This window comes from Orcinus orca, chromosome 16 (assembly GCF_937001465.1).
Source record: "Orcinus orca chromosome 16, mOrcOrc1.1, whole genome shotgun sequence".
In the NCBI taxonomy this organism is placed as follows: Eukaryota; Metazoa; Chordata; class Mammalia; order Artiodactyla; family Delphinidae; genus Orcinus; species Orcinus orca.
In genome coordinates, this window is record NC_064574.1 from 78909103 (window position 1) to 78931839 (window position 22737).

Here is a 22737-nt window from a genome sequence, read left to right on the forward strand (position 1 = left end):
CGGAGCCAGGCGCACTTCGCGACAGAGCCGTAAAGGCGCACGCGTGGGCGTGGAGAATGGCGTTGTACGCGGCGGCGGCGGCCGTGTTGGCCGGCGTGGAGAGTCGCCAGGGCTCCCTCAAGGGGCTGGTGTACGGCAGCAGCTTCCAGGTAGCGGGGTACGGGGTTCGGAGTTCGGGCCCGGGAGGGGGGGCCCGGCGGGGGCCTCCCCCGGCCCGGCCCCCGCCTCACCTGGGTTCTCTCGGCCGCGCGCAGAACGTGAAGCAGCTGTACGCGCTGGTGTGCGAGACGCAGCGCTACTCCACCGTGCTGGACGCAGTGATCGCCAGCGCCGGCCTTCTCCGCGCCGAGAAGAAGCTGCGTCCGCACTTGGCCAAGGTGACGGGTGGGGTGGGGCGGGGCGGGCGGGGTGAGCCCCTCCTAACCTGGTCCCAGCTCCGCCACCGTGCACGGTGTGACTGTCAAGTCGCTCCTCTGAAATGAGAAGGCGCAGCCCCTCGCTGGGTTATGAATTGAGGTGGGATGAACATGCTTTACCTTCGAGTCTTGTGTGAAAGATAACGGAAGTGCAAAGTAGCGACGGCAGGGACTCTCTAGGTAAAACAAAACTGTGACGTTGACCAGGGAGGAGGGTTGGCATCCAGAGCTTTCCTGGTGAGAAGCCGTGGGGAAAGGGTTCAGGACTGGGAAGCAAGGCACCAGGTTCAAATCATGTATCTGCCATTAATTTCTTGTGTGACCTTGAATGAGGTGTTTCACTTTTACCTGTTACCGTCTTTACAGGTGGTCTGTTTAGCTCTTCCAATTCCAACACTGTGGCGTTCCAAGATATTCATGCTCAAGGTTTTCTGTCTTCCTTTCCCCATCCCCAGGTGCTAGTATATGAGTTATTGCTGGGAAGAGGCTTTAAAGGGCGCGGGGGCCGATGGAAGCCTCTGCTGGACCGGCACCAGGCAAGGCTGAAGGCCGAGTTGGCCCGGCTCAAGGTTCGCCGAGGTGTGAGCCAGAATGAGGACCTGTTGGAAGGGGGATCCAAACCTGGCCCAGGTGAGCTGGAAGGAGTTGTGGAGGTGGAGGTAGCCATCGGGCCCTCAGGAGAGAGCCGTCCATGTTCCTGCCCACTCACTGCTGATGGTTTCCTAGCCTCCCAGGTGCCTCGATTTGTGCGAGTGAACACTCTGAAGACCTGCCCTGAGGATGCAGTTGATTATTTTAAGAGACAAGGATTCTCCTACCAGGGTCGGGCTTCCAGGTGAGCTTAGAACCGTGAATGGTTGCCCTCATCTAGGAAGGAGCCTGGGGAAAGGGATCAGTGGGGAGAGAGTCAGGGTGGTTGTGACTGCGCTCAGGTTTTCTTCCTACTTTTCCAGCAGTTTCTCCATTTCCTTTCAAGGCCTGTCTTCCTTCATCCTTTAAACAGTGGTTCTCTTGGGAGCCCTGTTTTACTGATACATTTTTCTAAATGTATCCCTCAATTTCTTCTCTGGCTCTGACTCCTACTTCTCACCTGATCATTCAGTCTCCCAGTCTAGGCTTCTCTCCTATTGTCCTACTCTCAGGTTCATGTTACTGCTTCACAGACACCACAGTCGCAGCACTTGTCAAACCAAATTCATCTTTCTTTTGAACTCTGCACTGTCTTTTTTTTAACGTTAACTTATTCATTCAAAATTTAAGATTTAAGAGAAATGCTGCCAAAACAGTGTACTTAAATGCATTATTGGATTATTTTGCAGCGTCCTTTTTTAAAATTGACATATAACACATTATTAGTTTCAGGTGTACAATGTGATGATTTGATATTTGCACATATTGCAAAACGGTCACTAGAATAAGCCTAGTTAGCATCCAGCACCATACATAGTTGTAAAGTTTTTTCCTTAGGATGAGCACTTTTAACATTTATTCTCTTAGCAGCTTTTAAATATGCAAAGCGATATTATTAACTGTAGTCACCATGCTGTACATTACATTCCCAGGACTTATTTTATAACTGGAAATTTGTACCCTGTGACAACCTTCACCCATTTCGCTCACCTGTACCCCACCCCCTGTCTCTCGTGACCACAAGTCTGTTCTCTGTATTTATGAGCTTAGGTTTTTGTTTTTGTATTAGATTCCACATAAAAGTGAGATCATACAATGTATGTCTCTCTCTGTGTGACTTATTTCATTTAGCATAATGCCATCAGGGTCCATCCATGTTGTCACAAAGGGCAAGATTTTATTCTTTTTAATGACCGAATAATATTCTGTTGTGTATATATATCAATTTCTTTATCCACTTCTTCTATTGATGGACACTTATGTTGTTTCCATGACTTAGCTGTTGTAAATAATGCTGCAATGAATGTGGGGACGCATGTATCTCTTTGAGTGTTTTTGTGTTCTTTGGATAAACACCCAGAAGTAGAATTGATGGATTGTATGGTAGTTCCATTTTTAATTTTTAGGGCGCCTCCATACTGTTTTCCATAGTGGCTGCATGAATTTATGTTCTCACCAACAGTGCACAAGTGTTCCCTTTTCTCTACATCTTTGCCAACACTTGTTATTTCTTATCTTTTTGATAATAGCCATTCTAACAGGTGTGAAGTGATATTTTGGGGGTTTTTTTTGTTGTTGTTTTTATACAGCAGGTTCTTGTTAGTTATCCATTTTATACATATTAGTGTATATATGTCCATATCAATCTCCCAATTCATCACACCAGCACCCCCCTCCCCTGCGCCACTTTCCGCCCTTGATGTCCATAGGTTTGTTCTCTACATCTGTGTCTCAATTTCTGCCCTGCAAACTGGTTCATCTATACCATTTTTCTAGGTTCCACATATATGTGTTAACATACGATATATGTTTTTGTCTTTCTGACTTACTTCACTCTGTATGACAGTCTCTAGATCCACATGTCTCTACAAATGACCCAATTTCGTTCCTTTTTATGGCTAATATTCCGTTGTATATATGTTCCACACCTTCTTTATCCATTCATCTGTCAATGGGCATTTAGGTTGCTTCCATGACCTGGCTATTGTAAATAGTGCTGCAATGAACATTGGGGTGCATGTGTCTTTTTTTTTTTTTTTTTGCATGTGTCTTTTTGAATTATGGTTTTCTCTGGGTATATGCCCAGTAGTGGGATTGTTGGGTCATATGATAGTTCTATTTTTAGTTTTTTAAGTAACCTCCATACTGTGCTCCATAGTGGCTGTATCAATTTACATTCCCACCAAGAGTGCAAGAGGGTTCCCTTTTCTCCACACCCTCTCCAGCATTTGTTGTTTGTAGATTTTCTGATGATGCCCATTCTGACTGGTGTGAGGTGATACCTCATTGTAGTTTTGATTTGCATTTCTCTCATAATTAGTGATGTTGAGCAGCTTTTCATGTGCTTCTTGGCCATCTGTACGTCTTCTTTGGAGAAATGTCTATTTAGGTCTTCTGCCCTTTTCTGGATTGGGTTGTTTGTTTCTTTAATATTGCGCTGCATGAGCTGTTTATATATTTTGGAGATTAATCCTTTGTCCATTGGTTTGTTTGCAAATATTTTCTCTCATTCTGAGGGTTGTCTTTTGGTCTTGTTTATGGTTTACTTTGCTGTGCAAAAGCTTTGAAGTTTCATTAGGTCCCATTTGTTTATGTTTGTTTTTATTTCCATTACTCTAGGAGGTGGATCAAAAAAGATCTTGCTGTGATTTATGTCAAAGAGTGTTCTTCCTGTGTTCTCCTCTAAGAGTTTTGTAGTGTCCGGTCTTACATTTAGGTCTCGAATCCATTTTTGTGTATGGTGTTAGGGAGTGTTCTAATTTCATTCTTTTACATGTAGCTGTCCAGTTTTCCCAGCACCCCTTATTGAAGAGACTGTCTTTTCTCCATTGTATATCCTTGCCTCCTTTGTCATAGATTAGTTGACCATAGGTGCGTGAGTTTATCTCTGGGCTTTCTATCTTGTTCCATTGATCTGTGTTTGTGTTTTTGTGCCAGTACCATATTGTCTTGATTACTGTAGCTTTGTAGTATAGTCTGAAGTCAGGGAGTCTGATTCCTCCAGCTCCGTTTTTTTCCCTCAAGACTGCTTTGGCTGTTCGGGCTCTTTTGTGTCTCCATACAAATTTTAAGACTTTTTGTTCTAGTTCCCTAAAAAATGCCATTGATAATTTGATAGGGATTGCATTGAATCTGTAGATTGCTTTGGGTAGTATAGTCATTTTCACAACATTGATTCTTCCAATCCAAGAACATGGTATATCTCTCCATCTGTTGGTATCATCTTGAATTTCTTTCATCGCTGTCTTATAGTTTTCTGCATACAAGACTTTTGTATGTTTATTCATACAAAATAAACCTAGATAGGTTTATTCCTAGGTATTTTATTCTTTTTGTTGCAGTGGTAAATGGGAGTGTTTCCTTATTTACTCTTTCAGACTTTTCATCATTAGTGTATAGGAATGCAAGAGATTTCTGTGCATTAATTTTGTATCCTGCAACTCTCCCAAATTCATTGATTAGTTCTAGTAGTTTTCTGGTGGCATCTTTAGGATTCTCTATGTATAGTATCACGTCATCTGCAAACAGTGACAGTTTTACTTCTCCTTTTCCAATTTGTATTCCTTTTATTTCTTTTTCTTCTCTGATGGCTGTGGCTAGGACTTCCAAAACTATGTTGAATAATAATGGTGAGAGTGGACATCCTTGTCTTGTTCCTGACCTTAGAGGAAATGCTTTCAGTTTTTCACCATTGAGAATGATGTTTGCTGTGGGTTTGTTGTATATGGCCTTTATTATGTTGAGGTAGGTTCCCTCTATGCCCACTTTCCGGAGAGTTTTTATCATAAATGGGTGTTGAATTTTGTCAAAAGCTTTTTCTGCATCTATTGAGATGATCATATGGTTTTTATTCTTCAATTTGTTAATATGGTGTATCACATTGATTGATTTACATATATTGAAGAATCCTTGCATCCCTGGGATAAATCCCACTTGATCATAGTGTATGATCCTTTTAATGTGTTGTTGGATTCTGTTTGCTAGTATTTTGTTGAGGATTTTTGCATCTATATTCATCAGTGATGTTGGTCTGTAATTTTCTTTTATTTTAGTATCTTTGTCTGGTTTTGGGGTGATGGTGGCCTCATAGAATGAGTTTGGGAGTGTTCCTTCCTCTGCAATTTTTTGGAAGAGTTTGAGCAGGATGGGTGTTAGCTCTTCTCTAAATGTTTGATAGAATTCACCTGTGAAGCCATCTGGTCCTGCACTTTTGTTTGTTGGAAGATTTTTAATCACAGTTTCAGTTTCATTACTTGTGATTGGTCTCTTCATATTTTCTGTTTCTTCCTGGTTCACTCTTGGAAGGTCATATCTTTCTAAGAATGTGTCCGTTTCTTCCAAGTTGTCCATTTTATTGTCATAGAGTTGCTTGTAGTAGTCTCTTAGGTTGCTTTGTATTTCTGCGGTGTCTATTGTAACTTCTCCTTTTTCATTTCTAATTTTATTGATTTGAGTCCTCTCCCTCTTGATGAGGCTGGCTAATGGTTTATCAATATTGTTTATCTTCTCAAAGAACCAGCTTTTAGTTTTATTGATCTTTGTTATTGTTTTCTTTGTTTCTCTTTCTTTTATTTCTGCTCTGATCTTTATGATTTCTTTCCTTCTGCTAACTCTGGGTTTTGTTTGTTCTTATTTCTCTTGTTCTTGTAGGTGTAAGGTTAGATTGTTTATTTGAGATTTTTCTTGTTTCTTGAGATAGGCTTGTATAGCTATAAACTTCCCTCTTAGAACTGGTTTTGCTGCATCCCATAGGTTTTGGATCATCGTGTTTTCATTGTCATTTGTCTCTAGGTATTTTTTGATTTCCTCTTTGATTTCTTCAGTGATCTCTTGGTTATTTAGTAACGTATTGTTTAGCCTCCATGTGTTTGTGTCTTTTACGTTTTTTTCCCTGTAATTCATTTCTAATCTCATAGCATTGTGGTCAGAAAAGATGCTTGATATGATTTCAATTTTCTTAAATTTACTGAGGCTTGATTTGTGACTCAAGATGTGATCTATCCTGGAGAATGTTCCCTGCGCACTTGAGAAGAAAGTGTAATCTGCTGTTTTTGGATGGAATGTCCTATAAATATCAACTAAATCTATCTGGTCTATTGTGTCATTTAAAGCTTTTGTTTCCTTATTTATTTTCATTTTGGAAGATCTGTCCATTGGTGTAAGTGAGGTGTTAAAGTCCCTCACTATTATTGTGTTACTGTCGATTTCCTCTTTTATAGCTGTTAGCAGTTGCCTTATGTATTGAGGTGCTCCTATGTTGGGTGCATATATATTTATAATTGTTATATCTTCTTCTTGCATTGACCCCTTGATCATTATGTAGTGTCCTTCCTTGTCTCTTATAACATTCTTTATTTTAAAGTCTATTTTATGTGATATGAGTATTGCTACTCCAGCTTTCTTTTGATTTCCATTTGCATGGAATATCTTTTTCCATCCCCTCACTTTCAGTCTGTATGTGTCCCTAGGTCTGAAGTGGGTCTCTTGTATAGAGCATATATATGGGTCTTGTTTTTGTATCCATTCATGAAGCCTGTGTCTTTTGGTTGGAGCATTTAATCCATTCACGTTTAAGGTAATTATCGATATGTATGTTCCTATGACCATTTTCTTAATTGTTTTGGGTTTGTGTTTGTAGGTCCTTTTCTTCTCTTGTGTTTCCCACTTAGAGAAGTTCCTTTAGCATTTGTTGTAGAGCTGGTTTGGTGGTGCTGAATTCTCTTAGCTTTTGCTTGTCTGTAAAGCTTTTGATTTCTCCATCGAAAATGAATGAGATCCTTGCAAGGTAGAATAATCTTGGTTATAGGTTCTTCCCTTTCATCACTTTAAGTATATCATGCCACTCTCTTCTGGCTTGTAGAGTTTCTGCTGAGAAATCAGCTGTTAACCTCATGGGAGTTCCCTTGTATGTTATTTGTCATTTTTCCCTTGCTGCTTTCAGTAATTTTTCTTTTTCTTTAAATTTTGTCAATTTGATTACTGTGTGTCTCAGCGTGTTTCTCCTTGGGTTTATCCTGTATGGGACTCTCTGCGCTTCCTGAACTTGGGTGGCTATTTCCTTTCCCATGTTAGGGAAGTTTTCAACTATAATCTCTACAAATATTTTCCTTGGCATTTCTCCCTCTCTTCTCCTAATGGGACCCCTATAATGCGAATGTTGTTGCATTTAATGTTGTCCCAGAGGTCTCTGAGGCTGTCTTCATTTCTTTTCATTCTTTTTTCTTTATTCTGTTCTGCAGCAGTGAATTCCACCATTCTGTCTTCCAGGTCACTTATCCGTTCTTCTGCCTCAGTTATTCTGCTATTGATTCCTTCTAGTGTAGTTTTCATTTCAGTTATTGTATTGTTCATCTCTGTTTGTTGTTCTTTAATTCTTCTGGGTCTTTGTTAAACATTTCTTGTATCTTCTCGATGTTTGCCTCCATTCTTTTTCCGAGGTCCTGGATCATCTTTACTATCATTATTCTGAATTCTTTTTCTGGGAGGTTGCCTATCTCCACTTCATTTAGTTGTTTTTCTGGGGTTTTATCTTGTTCCTTCATCTGGTACATAGCCCTCTGCTTTTTCATCTTGTCTTTCTGTGAACGTGGTTTTTGTTCCACAGGCTGCAGGATTGTATTTCTTCTTCTCCTGTCTGCCCTCTGGTGGTTGAGGCTATCTAAGAGGCTTGTGCAAGTTTCCTGATGGGAGGGACTGGTCGTGGGTAGAGCTGGGTTTTGCTCTGGTGGGCAGAGCTCAGTAAAACTTGAATCTGCTTGTCTGCTGATGGGTTCCCTCCCTGTTAGTTGTTTGGCTTGAGGCAACCCAGCACTGGAGCCTTCCCGGCTCTTTGGTGGGGCTAATGGCTGACTCTGGGAGGGCTCACGCCAAGGATTACTTCCCAGAACTCCTGCTGCCAGTGTCCTTGTCCTCATGGTGAGCCACAGCCACCCCCCACCTCTGCAGGAGACCCTCCAACACACTAGCAGGTAGGTCTGGTTCAGTCTCCCCTGGGTCACTGCTCCTTCCCCTGGGTCCTGATGTGCACACTACTTTGTGTGTGCCCTCCAAGAGTGGAGTCTCTGTTTCCCCCAGTCTTGTCGAAGTCCTGCAATCAAATCCCACTAGGCTTCAAAGTCTGACTCTCTAGGAATTCCTCCTCCCATTGCTGGACCCCCAGGTTGGGAACCCTGACATGGGGCTTAGAACCTTCACTCCAGTGGGTGGACTTCTGTGGTATAAGTGTTCTCCAGTCTGTGAGTCAGCCACCCAGCAGTTATGGGATTTGATTTTACTGTGATTGCGCCCCTCCTACCATCTCACTGTGGCTTCTCCTTTGTCTTTGGATATGGGGTATCTTTTCTGGTGAGTTCCAGTGTCTTCCTGTTGATGATTGTCCAGCACCTAGTTGTGATTCTGGTGTTCTCACAAGAGGGAGTGAGATCACGTCCTTCTACTCCGCCATCTTGGTTCCTCTCTGATATTTTGGTTTTGATTTGCATTTCCCTGATGGTTAGTGATGTAGAATATCTTTTCACATATGTTGGAGGACAGAGGGAACAAAAAGCACCCACTGTACTGAGAAGGCATCTTGAGACTGAAAACTAGGCAGGCAGCTCCAGCTAATCAGTGGATGAGTTTTTTACAGGGTAACTTACAGGGTGGGATCTGGATCAGGCAGACAGCAGCCCAGGAGCATTCATGCCTGTCCTGTGCACCACCGAGGAGCCATTGGGAGAGTTTTATAGTTAACTTAGGGTATGGGGTAGGTGCTTGGAGACAGGATGTGCATTCTTACGTCAAGATTCATGAACGGGTAACTAGTCCTGTGGGCACTGGGAATATGTCAGTGAAGGTTTTCATCTTTGGGGACTCACAGAGCTCGGAGGCCACCTGGTCCTAATGATTATTAACACTATTAACTACAAAGCCCTTGATGACATAGAAGTGATTTACTGCACAGTACAGTTCTGGGTAGGATCAGCTGAAGGACCGGAGAAACTGTAAGGGCCCAAGATTGTGGCAGTTATGTTAACAGCCATATACTCCACTCCTGACATCTTGATGGCCCGTATAATCTTGTAATTTTTCCACGTAGACCCTAGGGCTAGATATTGAGAGGTGGCTTTTGTATCCCTAGCCCAAAGCAACAGTATAAGAAGTAGCACGAACAAAGTGTTCCTAATAAACAAAAGTATAGTAAGAACTATGGTTCTCCATTTACCTGGGAGGGAAGTAAGCCAGTGGGTAAAGCGTGGGCAAAGGGGATTTCATCCATTTGATTAATGACTGTTTTCATATGGGAGTGTTAATCAGTTATGTTGGATTCACATGAAGATGTAAATGCAGCATTCCTGCCCAGTTACGGTGCGTGTCCTTCCCTGTGAGGCTGTCAGCATATCTAAGGCCATATAGTTTTGCAGCACCACCTTTCTCATTTGAGTGGTTTCCTGGTTTCATGGAGAGATGGGAGTCATTCAAAGCTGATGGGGTAAATTGCTAACACTTGGATTTCTAGTTTAGCACTTACACTGGTTTTCTTGTTTGTCGGCCATTCCCACCATGACATACTATGATGGGCCCACCACCTGGACTTAATAGCAGGAAGGTTATAGGGAACTCCTGGTAAAGAGGTGTATGTACGGCCCAGAAGAGAAGGCGCATTGGCCCGTCCACTAGGGCAAATAAGGCCACAGATAAGCTCCACATTTCCAGATCCCTTGTTTGGGAGCCATGAAGTCGCCTGTTCTATAGGAAGCTGCTTCCGTTCCTGTCCGTTCATCATTTGATATGTTGTGAGTTCCTCAGCAGACTTCAAAGGGAAGCCCCCCATACATCTGTGATTTGTTTGGGCGTGGTTGGTCCTTCCTATGCAGATGGGGGCTCTGGACGTCAAGACTCCTTGTGCAGCTCCCAGCCACACTAAACCATCCCAAATATAAGCTGTGGGAGTCCAGGGATTACTTGACCAGTTTTGCACCAGGGAAAAAACATATTGTTTAGAGTCACTATAATCAAACGGAACTTTCATGTATAGGAACCAGATCACCAAGGGGATTTTTGGTCACCAAGCCATTGTCCCGTTCTGTGGGACAGATGAACTGTCCACAGCATCTACTCTGCATTGGAGACAGGCTGCAGACCCAGCAGTCAGAGCGATTGTGGACCTTCGCATATGTTGAGGCCCAGGAGAGGAGGACATTTCTGGTAACCAGAGCCAGGGAGTCTATGAGGCACACACTATGAGTGATAAGACAGATGTTTTAGGGGTGAAAGGTAGGCAAATCCTCATTTGTGAGCTTTGGCCAAAACCACCCCTGGTTTTGGCCTTTTTCCTGGCAGGTGGTACGACTCATTTTGTCCTTTAATGTCTTCAGTACCTGGGGCCTCAGCAGGAACCCACATGAGCAAACCCACTTCAGGTCCTTGTGCTAATGCTTTGGAGAGGAGATTTGGGTCTGGGTGGGGCCCATTACCATATAAAAGGTCTGATTGAGGGAAGGCAATACCCAGGCCCCAAGGGATTAGGATACCAAGCCACCTGGAAGGGGGAGACCAATTTAAATGCTAATGAATTACAGTAACAGTAGGTCAGAGGTCCTGTGGCAGTGGCGAAAGGAGACCTTCCTACAGGGTAGGCTTAAGGCCTCCCTTCTGAACCTGCAGTCTCAGGCTCTTGGTGTCTGGTCAGGTAGCCATTCATCTGCAGGTTGTCATCCTGGGGACAGCATTTAATCGTCTGATAGTTTCAGATCTCTTAACGTGGAGGGAGTGGGGAGGGACCAACCTCTTAACGTGCAGTCAGGAGATGGGGCTTTTAATGTGGCTTCTGACATGTTGACATGCTCTATAAGGCCAGCCAAGGTGGGACTGTATGGTAGATGGAAAGTTCAAAGTATTTCTTGGGGTTTCTGCCCACTCTTGTATTTCATGTCCAGTGAAATGATTCCTTGTTCATGTCAGTTTGGGCTGGTGTTGCATACATAACTTCTAATTCTGACAGGCCTTTGATTGTTGTAGCCTAGTTGGTTTTCTTACTGGTAAAGGATTGCATCAGTCTAGTGGCTGTGTCAGCACAGGTTGGAGTATATTTATGTCCTTCTGACACTGGCAAAGGCCCTATGTAGTCCGCTTGTTATCTGGTAACTGGATGGTCAGAGCGTCCAGTGTACCCTGGGGTGTGTCGAAGAGGGTGGCACTTCAAAGGACACTGAGGGCCACCCTTATCTGTGACTCAGAGGTCTGCGTATTGGAGAGGCAAATGCCGCTTTTTTACTATTTCCCAAGTTTTGGGGCCTCTGTGTCCCGACTTTCAGTGGAGCCAGTCCGCTATGTCAGAGGGGGTCTATAATTCTTCCAGCAACAAAGCTCTTGCTAATGCAGCTGCTTCGTGATGACCAGGCAGAGTTGACGAGTGCCATAAGGTCATGCTGGCACCTGGTTGCGCGCAGGCAGTCCAAATATCAGCCCTCAATTCAGCCCCCCACAGAGGTTTATTTAATATTTCCCGATTATTTTGATGCCAAGTGGTAAGCTTGAGGGGCATGGGTTTGTGGGTGATCACCAGCCACGTGGCTCTGGGTTCTGCCCACTGGCTACTTGGTTCAGTCCCTTGAACCAGATGACATCCGGAGCCAAGCAGCTGTGGAGGACCACCGAGCGGCTTGGCCCTACAGCTGACATCGTGTATCATGTGTTAGCAGGGGGCATCCCGGTATCTCCCTGTACCTGTGGTAGAGGGGATGCAGCAGGTGATGTTGCGGGGGTCTTTGGTGGGTCGCTGTAGGTCACCGGCCCTAATCAGGCATGCACCTCCCGGGAGAGGGTGCTTTTCTGTTGAGTAGGCTTACACTTTGTAGGGTGCTCAGTCGCACACAGGTAGGAATTCTGTATGTCAGCCGGTAGGTCGGTGGTCAGACCCTTGGTTTGTTGTAAGGCTAGATAAACTGCTGACAGTTGTTTTTCTTTAGGACCATACCGGTTCTCTGCCCCTTTCTGTTATTGAGACCAAACTCCTAGCAGGACTTATTTCCCATTTTGTTGCTGCCAGAGCCTCCACCCAAACCCATCTGGATGTATATACTTAAATCCAATTCGCAACTCGCACCTGGCATTAACACCCTCAGTCCTTGGACAATCAGCTTGGCCTTCGCAGAAGCCTCTTGTGGGGTATTCCAGTCCCAGATTGTTCTCTTTTTCATTAAAGCATATAGTGGTTTTAATATCTGGTCGAGGTGGGGAGTAGAAGGGTGCCAGTACCCTAGCAGACCTATAAAGACCTGTAGTTCTTTCACATGTCAGGGCATGGGATACACCTGTGTTTTATCAAAACAGCCTCAGGCATCACTTTAGTCTTGCCAGACCAGGTAACTCCAAAGAGCTTTACTGACTATCTCCGTCCTTGCACCTTGTTGGCGTTTGCCTCCCATCCCTGTGCTTTTAAATGTTCCTGAAGAGGCGTAGTGGCTTGGGGAAGAGAGCGCAAGGCATCACAGCTTGACATCTCATCGATGTAATGATAGAGAACTAAAGAGGGAGGGAAAGCCCAGTTTTCCAAATCCCAGGCCACCATCCCATGACATATAGCAGGACTATACAGACAACCTTGGGGTAAGACAGTAAAAGTCTGTTGTCTCCCATTCCACGTGAAGGTGAACTGGTCCTGGGACTCCTTATCTAAGGGTGTGCTGGAAAAGGTATTAGACAAACCTAAGACACAGTGATCTGTCTAAAGGGAAGAGGAATTGGATCCAGGGGTTGGGCTGTTTGGAACTGCTGCATAGATAGGGAGGTGTTGCCTTGTTTAATTCTCTGTAATCTACTATCATGCGCCAGGTTTGGTTTTTCCACCAGCCACGTGGGGCTATTTAGCGGGCTTTGTGCCGGTCTTTTAACTTCCACCTTCCCTAATTCCTTGACGGTAGCTGTTATTTTTTCCTGTCCCCCAGGTAGGTGATATTTTTTATTGCCACCACTCTCCACGGGATAGGCAACTTTACAGGATCCCGTTTACCATGATCCGCCATTGCAGGCTTGACTGCTCGGATCCATAAGTGGAACTCGCTCATGGTGGTTATGAGGTCCAGGTCCTGTAGGACATCCACACCCAAAATATACTCAGGTATGGGGAAAATATAAACCAGAAGGGGATGAGCAGGGTCCGGGGGTTGGGGGGGTCTTCCAACTTGTAAATACAGGCTCACTTGTTTCATCCTCACCTCTGGCCTCCATATCCATCAGTGGCTTGTATTTCCCCTTGGAACTTGGATGGATTCCCATAAATCAGGTACACTTGGCACAGTGTCTGTTAAAGCCAGGACAGTCTGTTTATTGGTGTGGGACTAATAGTTCAGTATGGGACCTCCAGTTGCCCCCTGTGGCCTGCACCAAGGAGCAACCTTGACTTCACCCCTAACCCCTAGGAGTGGGGCGTATGCACCCCTGTTCTTTTTTTTTTTTGCGGTACGCGGGCCTCTCACTGCTGTGGCCTCTCCCGTTGTGGAGCACAGGCTCCGGATGCGCAGGCCCAGCGGCCATGGCCCATGGGCCCAGCTGCTCCGCGGCACGCGGGATCCTCCCGGACCGGGGCACGAACCCGCGTCCCCTGCATCGGCAGGTGGACTCCCAACCACTGCGCCACCAGGGAAGCCCTGCACCCCTGTTCGTTATCTTCCTGCCCCTGTGGAGCATAGGCTTAAGCCTGTTCCTCTTTTTCTCTTGCTGGCTGAAGAGTAAACTTATTTCATTGGGTAATGCTTTCCATGAGGTTAAAAGGATCGGATTAGGTTATTTATATTCTCCTTACGGGTTCCAGCTAATACCAGGTCTTACCATAATTGTGGGAAATTCTAGTTGGGCCCCTTTGTTTAGTTTCCTCACTTTTTGTTTTTTTCTCTTTGCCTTTATCTCCCCTTCTGTTTCTCTTATGCCAGATCTTTTCAGTTTTGCTTAGATCAGCTATCATGGGTGCCCCGTCTGAATGAGTCGATTAACCATTGGGGCCAAAACTGAAACTAAGGTCCCGTACCAAGCTCCTAGAGTAGACTGCAGGATACCATCCTTTATACCTGTTGTAAGTAACTCTTCATCAAGTTCTCGGAAATTAGGAGCATAGGTAGCATGCTTTGTTCCCAATTCCCGTAGCTATTTCTTGTAACTCTTGCGTAGAGGCCCATCTTCAGGATGGGGACGGCACATCCCCCTCATTTGGCCCAGCCATGTGTATACCTGCACGTATCTAGTCAATCAAGGTGGCTGTAGCCACCCTTTGGTTTCTCCCAACCCAGTCGCATACAAATGTTGCTGGAGGGTGGGCTGTGCTGTGACCAAGGCCATTTTTGACGTTTCTGACTCATTTAATATAATGCCATTTCTCCCAGTATCCCATGAACGGAGCACCCAGGCTGCAATTCCTTTCCTACTCTTTTGTTTAAACCTGCCAGTGAATTCTAACTCAGTGGAGAAATATCCCCGCATAGTTGTGTCTTGGATTCTAGGGATCTCCTCTCGGTTATCTCCTGGCTCCCTAGTGGCCTGTGTTGTAGTTTGGATCAGAGGTCTTGCCTGCAGGTCTTCCTCCTCTAGAGTTATGTCCACATCTTCTGACATGTAGTTATCCCAAGGATTCCACCTCTTGGGGTCCCAGTTCTCCTGTGAAAAGCTCCTCACGTTTGAATGGAACAGCCTGTGGCCCTGCATTTTAGGCATCTTACATGTTATCACTTCAACATGTTCTTCCTGTTGTATTGTCCTTAACATATGTCTGAAGTGGTGGAACATGCCATCTGGACATCCCTTTCTAATGCCAGCGCCTCTTTAATCTTCTTTAGTTCCCTGTTGAGCTGTAATTCTTTTTCTGTGCCAGTCATTAGAGCGCATAACAAAGGTCATGCAATGCAATAGCTTACTTTGTTTTTCCACTTTTTGCTTGCCCACCGCTTCAGTTGATATATCTAATAAGCCCTTTGGTGTTTTGGGGGCATCCCTGTACTCACACACTGGCTGGAAGTGTTCCCTAAGCCTGGCCAAATCACTGCACATGGAAGTGGCTGGCCAGCCTGGGATTTCCCCTACCATCAATGGGCTTTACTGCCCCTTTACCCATTCCTGTGTCGTTTTCAGTTTCCTGACTGGCTTGCCAATTGTTGGAGGATGGAGGGAATGAAAAGTGCCCACTGAACTGAGAAGGCATCAGGAGGCCGAAAAATGAGGCAGGCAGCTCTAGATAATCAAAGGATCAGTTTATCATAGGGTAACTTACAGGGTGGGATTGGTCAGACAACAATCTGGAAGGATTCGTTGCTGCACTCTGCACAGCAGAGGGGCCAATGGGACAATTTTATAGTTAACCTAGGGTATGCGGGTAGGTCCTTGGAAACAGGGCGTGCATTCCTAAGTCAAGATTTATAAATCAGTAACGAGTCTCATGGGTGCTGGGAATACACCAGCGAAGGTTTTCATCATTGTTTGGGGACTAATGGAGCATAGAGGCCACTGGTCCTAATGATTATTAAACACTGTCTATTAACTACAAAGCCCTGACGGCAGAGAAGATTTACTGCACAGTACAGTCCTGAGTAGAGTCAGCAAGACAGGAGAAACTGTCCTGACTTATGATGGTGTCACTTATGCTAACAACCGTACAGTGTAGTGTACCTGTTGGCCATCTGTATGTCTTCTTTGGAAAAATATCTCTCTAGAGGCTCTGCCCATTTTTTAATTGGGTGTTTTTAATAAACTGTTGAGTTGTATGAGTTCGCTGTGTATTTTGGATATTAAGCCCTTATCAGATATATGATTTGCAAATATTTCCCCCCATTCCATAGATTGCCTTTTCATTTTGTTGATGGTTTCCTTTGCTGTGCAGAAGCTTTGATGTAGTGTCACTTGGTTTTTGTGTTTGTTTTGCTTGCTTTTGTTGCCTTTGCTTTTTTTTTTTTTTTTGTGGTACGCGGGCCTCTCACTGTTGTGGCCTCTCCTGTTGCAGAGCACAGGCCCCATACTGTACATTTCATACCCGTGACTCATTTTTTTTTTAAATTAATTTATTTTTGGCTGCATTGGGTCTTCATTGCTGCGTGCAGGCTTTCTCTAGTTGCTGTGAGCGGGGGCTACTCTTCGTTGCGGTGCGCGGGCTTCTCATTGTAGTGGTTGCTCTTGTTGTGGAGCACGGGCTCTAGGCACATGGGCTTCAGTAGTTGTGGCACGTGGGCTCAGTAGTTGTGGCTTGTGGGCTCTAGAGCGCAGGCTTAGTAGTTGTGGCACATGGGCTTAGTTGCACCGCGGTGTGTGGGATCTTCCTGGACCATGGCTCGAACCTGTGTCCCCTGCATTGGCAGACGTATTCGTAACCACTGCGCCACCAGGGAAGACCGACTCTTTTTTTTTGTAACTGGAAGCTTGTACCTCTTTTTTTTTTTTTTTTGTGGTATGCGGGCCTCTCACTGTTGTGGCCTCCCCGGTTGCGGAGCACAGGCTCCGGACGCGCAGGCTCAGTGGCCATGGCTCATGGGCCCAGCCGCTCCGCGGCATGTGGGATCTTCCCGGACCGGGGCACGAACCCGCGTCCCCTGCATTGGCAGGCGGACTCTCAACCACTGCGCCACCAGGGAAGCCCAAGGAAGCTTGTACCTCTTAATCTCCCTCACCTATTAATCTCCCTCACCTATTTCTCTCCTCCCTGCCACCCTCCTGCCCTCTGGCAATCACCTGTTCTTGGTATCTGTAACTCTGTTTCTGTTTTGTTATGTTTATTCATCTTTTTTCTACATTCCACATATAAGTGAAATCATACAGTATTTTTCTTTCTCTGACTTATCTCACTTAGTATAATAACCCCTAGGGCCATCCATATTGTCAACAAATGGCAAGATTTCATTCTTTTTTATAGCTGAGTAATATGCCGCATACATTCAAGTCTTTAATCCATTTTGAGTTAATTTATTGTGTGCGGTGTAAGATAGTGGTCCAGTTTCATTCTTTTATTTGCAGCTGTCCAGTTTTCTCAATGCCATCTATTGAGGAGACTGTCCTTTCCTCACTGTATATTCTTGGCTCCTTAACTGTATACTTGACCATATATTTGTGGGTTAATTTCTGGGTTCTCTATTCTGATTCGTTGATCTGTGTCTATATTCATGCCAATACCGTACTGTTTTTTTTTTCCTAAATTGAAGTGTAGTCGATTTACAATATTATATTAGTTTCAGGTATACAACATAGTGATTCAATATTTTTATAGATTATGCTCCATTTAAAGTTATTATAAAATATTGGCTACATTCTCTGTACCGTACCTCTTAATCCCCTACCTCTATCTTGCCCCTCCCTCCTTCCCCCTCTGTTGTAGTTTTGTTATGACAGGGCCCAAAGTAAGCTCATCACACGAGATGAATTGTGCAGAAGCACAGCAGTAGAATACAGTGCCGTCTGTCCTGCTGTGGTAGCTTTTATTTAAGCATTATCTATGTTTACATCTTAAGACTTGTTTTCTTAACATTCCAGAAATCCAAAGCAGCAACATATGCTTTTATTGATTATACAAGCAACAATGGGCTTTCTTGACATGCCGTGCTTCGTCCTTGAGCTCATAAGCAGCACAAGGACATCTCCTTGTGTTCCCATCATTCTGATTATACTAAAGTAGCACAAGGACGTTTCCTTGTGTTCTGATTATACTGAGGTCATTTCATAGATCAGTGCCCAAAGTATCCAGGACTGCCTGCAGTCCTGGCCTATTCGCTAGCCCTCGGTTTGCCGGGGGGTTGTGACTTATTCGCTAGCCCTTGGTTTGCCGAGGGGGGGCTCATGGGTCACGTCTCCTTTCCATGTCCTCAGTTATTCCACTACACCCCTCCCCACTGGTAACCATTGTGGTGTTCTCTGTATCTGTTTGTTTTGTTGTATTTGTTAATTTATTTTTAAATTCCACATATAAGTGATAACATACAGAATTTGTCTTTCTCTCTTTCACTAAGCATAATACCCTCCAAGTTTGTCCACATTCTTGCTAATGGCAGAATTTCATTCTTTATGGCAGAGTAATAGTCTGTTGTGTATGTATGCCACATTTTCTTTATCCATTCATCTATCGATGGACACTGAGGTTGCTTCAGTAACTTGGATATTGTAAATAATGCTGCTATGAACACTGGAGTGCATGTATCTTTTCAAATTAGTGTTACTTCATTTTCTTCACATATATACCCAGGAGTAGAATTGCTGGATCATATGGTAGTTATATTTTTAGTTTTTTGAGTGACCTTCATACTGTTTTTCCATAGTGGCTGCACCAATTTACATTCCCACCAGCAGTGTACTAGAGTTCCCTTTTCTCCACATCCTTGCCAACATTTGTTATTTGTGTTCTTTTTGTTGATGGCCTTTCTGATGGCTGATGGGTGTGAGGTGATAGCTCATTGTGGTTTTGATTTGCATGTCTCTGATTAGCAATGTTGAGCATCTTTTCATATGCCTGTTGGCCATCTGTATGTCTTCTTTGGAAAAATGTCTATTCATGCCTTCTCCACATTTTTTTTTTTTTTTTTTTTTTTTTGCGGTACGCGGGCCTCTCACTTGCTCTATTGTATATTCTAGCCTTGTTGTGGTCTCTCCCGTTGCAGAGCACAGGCTCCAGACACGCAAGCTCAGTGGCCATGGCTCACGGGCCTAGCCGTTCCGTGGCATGTGGGATCTTCCTGGACCGGGGCACAAACCTGTGTCCCCTGCATCGGCAGGCGGACTCTCAACTACTGCGCCACCAGGGAAGCCCAGTTGTTTGTATTTTTGATGTTGAGTTGTCTTAGCTGTTTATATGTTTTTGGATGTTAATCCCTATCAGTCATATCATTCGTGAATATTTTCTGTCATTCAGTAGGTTGTCTTTTCATTTTGTCAGTGGTTTCCTTTGCTGTACCAAAACTTTTAAGTTTAACTAGTCCTATTTATTTATTTTGTTTCCTTTGCCATAGGAGACGATCAAAAAACAAAAAAATTGCTAGTTTTTTTTTGTTTGTTTGTTTTTGGCTGCGCTACGCAGCTTGTAGAATCTTTGTTTGTTCCCTGACCAGGGATTGAACCCGTGTCCCCTGCAGAGGAAGGACAGAGTCCTAACCACTGGACTGCCAGGGAATTCCCCTACAATTAATGTCAAAGAGTGTTCTGCCTATGTTTTCTTCTAGGAGTTTTTTGGTTTCTGGTCTTACATGTAGGTCTTTAATTGATTTGAGTTTATTTTTGTATATGGTGTGAGAAAATGTTCTAATTTCATTCTTTTACATACAGCTGTCTGTTTTTCCTAGCACCACCTATTGAAGAGACTTTGTCTTTTCCCTTTTGTATATTCTTGCCTCTGTTGTCATAGATTAATTGACCATAAGTTTGTGGGTTTATTTCTGGGCTCTCTGTTCTGTTTCATTGATCTATGTGTCTGTGTTTTGGCCAGTACCTTACTGTTTTGATTAGTGTAGCTTTGTAGTAGAGTCTGAAGTCTGGGAGCTTCATACCTCTGGCTTTGTTCTTTTTTCTCAAGATTGCTTTGGCTATTCAGGGTCTTTTGTGGTTCCATATAAATTTTAAGATTATTTGTTCTAGTTCTATGAAAAATGTCATGGATATTTTGATAGGGATTGCATTAAATCTGTAGATTGTTTTGGATAGTATGGACATTTTAACAATTTAAATTCTTCCAATCCCTTAATATGGGTATCTTTCCATTTCTTTGTATCATCTCAGTTTCCTTCATCAGTGTCATAGTTTTCAGAGTATAGGTCTTTTACCTCTGTGGTTAAGTTTATTCCTAGTTATTTAATTCTTTTTGATGTACTTTTGAACAGGATTGTTTTGCTTTCTAATAGTTCATTATTAGTGCATAGAAAAGTGTATAATGCTAATCTTGTACCCTGCAACTTTACTGGATTCATTTTCTAATGAACAGTTTTTTTGTGGCAACTTTAGGGTTTTCTTTATCTTGTCATCTGTAAATAGTGATAGTTTTACTTCCCTTCCAATTTGGATGCATTTTTATTTCTTTTTCTTGTCTGATTGCTTTGGATAGGACTTCCAATACTGTGTTAAATAGAAGTGGCTAGAGTGGGCATCCTTGTCTTATTCCTGATTTTAGAGGAAAAGCTTTTAGCTTTTCCCCATTGAGTATGATGTGAGCTGTGGGTTTGTCATATACAGACTTTGTTATGTTGAGATATGTTACTTTAATACCAACTTGGATGAGAGTTTTCATCATGAATAGATGTTGAATTTTTTCAGATGCTTTTTCTGCATTTATTGAGATGGTCTTGTGATTTTTATCCTTCCTTTTATTGATGTGGTGTATCACATTGATTGATTTGGGGATATTGAACCATCCCTGGAATAAATCCCACTTGATTATGGTGTATGATCCTTTTTATATATTGTTAAAATTCAGTTTGCGAATATTTTATTGAGGATTTTTGCATCCATATTCATCAGAGATATTGGCCTGTAATTTTCTTTTTTTTTTTGGAGTGTTTCTTTGTCTGATTTTGGTAGCAGGGTAATGGTGACCTTGTAGAATGAATATGGGAGTGTTCCGTCTTCAGTTTTTTTGTAATAGTTTGAGAAGGATAGGTATTAGCTCTTCCTTATATATTTGGTAGAATTTCCCTATGAAACCATCTGGTCCTGGAGTTTTGTTTGCTGGGAGTTTTTTGATTACTGATTCAATTTTACTACTAGTGATTGGTCTCTTCAGATTTGTCTGTTTCTTCCTGATTCAGTCTTGTAGGATTGTATGTTTTTAGAAGTTTATCCATTTCTTCTAGGTTGTCTTTTGTTGGCATATAACTGTTTGTTCATAGTATTCTCTTATGTTGTTTTTTCAGATTGATTTTTCTAAATTTTTATTGGAGTATGGTTGCTTTACAATGTTGTGTTAGCCTCCACTGCACAACAGAATGAAATCAGCTGTACACATAACAGATATCCCTTCCCTTTGGACTTCCTTCCCATTTAGGTTACCACAGTGCATTAGGTAGAGTTCCCTGTGCTATACAGTATGTTCTCAACAGTTGTCTGTTTCATACATAGTATCAATAATGTATATGTGTCAATCCCAGTCTCCCACTTCCTCACACCCCACGCCTTTCCCCCTTGCTATCCATACATTTGTTCTCAACGTCTGTATCTCTATTTCTGCTTTGCAAGCACCTATACAATTTTCTAGATCCCACATATATGCGTTATTATAAGATATTTGGTTTTCTCTTTCTGACTTCACTCTGTATGACATTCTCTAGGTCCATCCACGTCTCTACAAATGACCCAATTTCATTCCTTTTTATGGCTGAGTAATATTCCATTGTGTATATCTATATATCCATTGTGTATATATCACATCTTCTTTATCCTTTCCTCTGTTGATGGACATTTAGGTTGCGTCCATGTCCTGGCTGTTGTAAATAGTGCTGAAATGAACATTGGGGTGCCTATGTTTTTTTGAATTATGGTTTTCTCTGGGTATATGCCCAGTAGTGGGATTGTTGGGTTGTATGGTAGTTCTATTTTTATTTTTTTTAAGGAACCTCCATACTGTTTTCCATCGTGGCTGAATCAATTTACATTCCCACCAACAGTGTATGAGTGTTCCCTTTTCTCCACACCCTCTCCAGCATTTATTGTTTGTAGGTTTTTTGATGATGGCCATTCTGACCAGTGTGAGGTGGTACCTCGTAGTTTTGATTTGCATTTCTCTAATAATTAGTGATGTTGAGCAGCTTTTCATGTGTTTGTTGGCCATCTGTATGTCTTCTTTGGAGAAATGTCTATTTAGGTCTTCTGCCCATGTTTTGACTGGGTTATTTGTTTTTTTGATATTGAGTTGTATGAGCTGCTTGTATATTTTAGAGAGCAGTCCTTTGTCAGTTGCTTCACTTGCAAATATTTTCTCCCATTCTGAGGGTTGTCTTTTCTTCTTATTTATGGTTTCCTTTGAGACCTCGAATAGCCAAAGCAATCTTGAGAAAGAAAAATGGAGCTGGAGGAAGCAGGCTCCCTGACTTCAGACTATACTACAAAGCTACAGTAATCAAGACAGTATGGTACTGGCACAAAACAGAAATATAGATCAATGGAAAAGGATAGAAAGCCCAGAGATAAACACACACACCTGTGGTCACCTAATCTATGACAGAGGAGGCTAGAATATACAATAGAGCAAAGATAGCCTCTTCAATAAGTGATGCTGGGAAAACTGGACAGCTGCATGTAAAAGAATGAGATTGGAACACTCCCTAACACCATACACAAAAATAAACTCAAAATGGATTAAAGACATAAATGTAAGGCCAGATACTATAAAACTCTTAGAGGAAAACACAGGCAGAACACTCTATGACATAAATCACAGCAGCATCTTTTTTGACCCACCTCCTAGAGTAATGAAAATTAAAATAAACAAATGGGATCTTATGATTTTTTTAATCTCTATGATATAGGTTGTAATATTTCCTTTTTCATTTCTTTTATTTGGGTCCTCTCTTTTTTTTCTTTTCTTTTTGCGGTACGCAGGCCTCTCACGGCCGTGGCCTCTCCCGTTGCGGAGCACAGGCTCCAGGTGCGCAGGCTCAGCGGCCATGGCTCATGGGCCCAGCCGCTCTGCGGCACGTGGGATCCTCCTGGACCGGGGCACGAACCCGTGTCCCCTGCATCGGCAGGCAGACTCCCAACCACTGCGCCA

At 43.2% G+C, this 22737-nt stretch overlaps 1 protein-coding gene across 1 annotated transcript in view; it reads left to right on the plus strand.

Annotated features, from left to right (window-relative positions):
- Window positions 1-22737, plus strand: part of NSUN5 (NOP2/Sun RNA methyltransferase 5) — a 32315-nt gene continuing 9578 nt past the window's right edge. Inside the window, exons 1-4 of the mRNA XM_012532749.3 lie at window positions 1-149; window positions 255-377; window positions 872-1046; window positions 1143-1251. Of these exons, the coding sequence (XP_012388203.1) occupies window positions 57-149; window positions 255-377; window positions 872-1046; window positions 1143-1251 (500 nt within the window). The 5' untranslated portion in view covers window positions 1-56. The remainder of the gene's footprint in view (window positions 150-254; window positions 378-871; window positions 1047-1142; window positions 1252-22737) is intronic.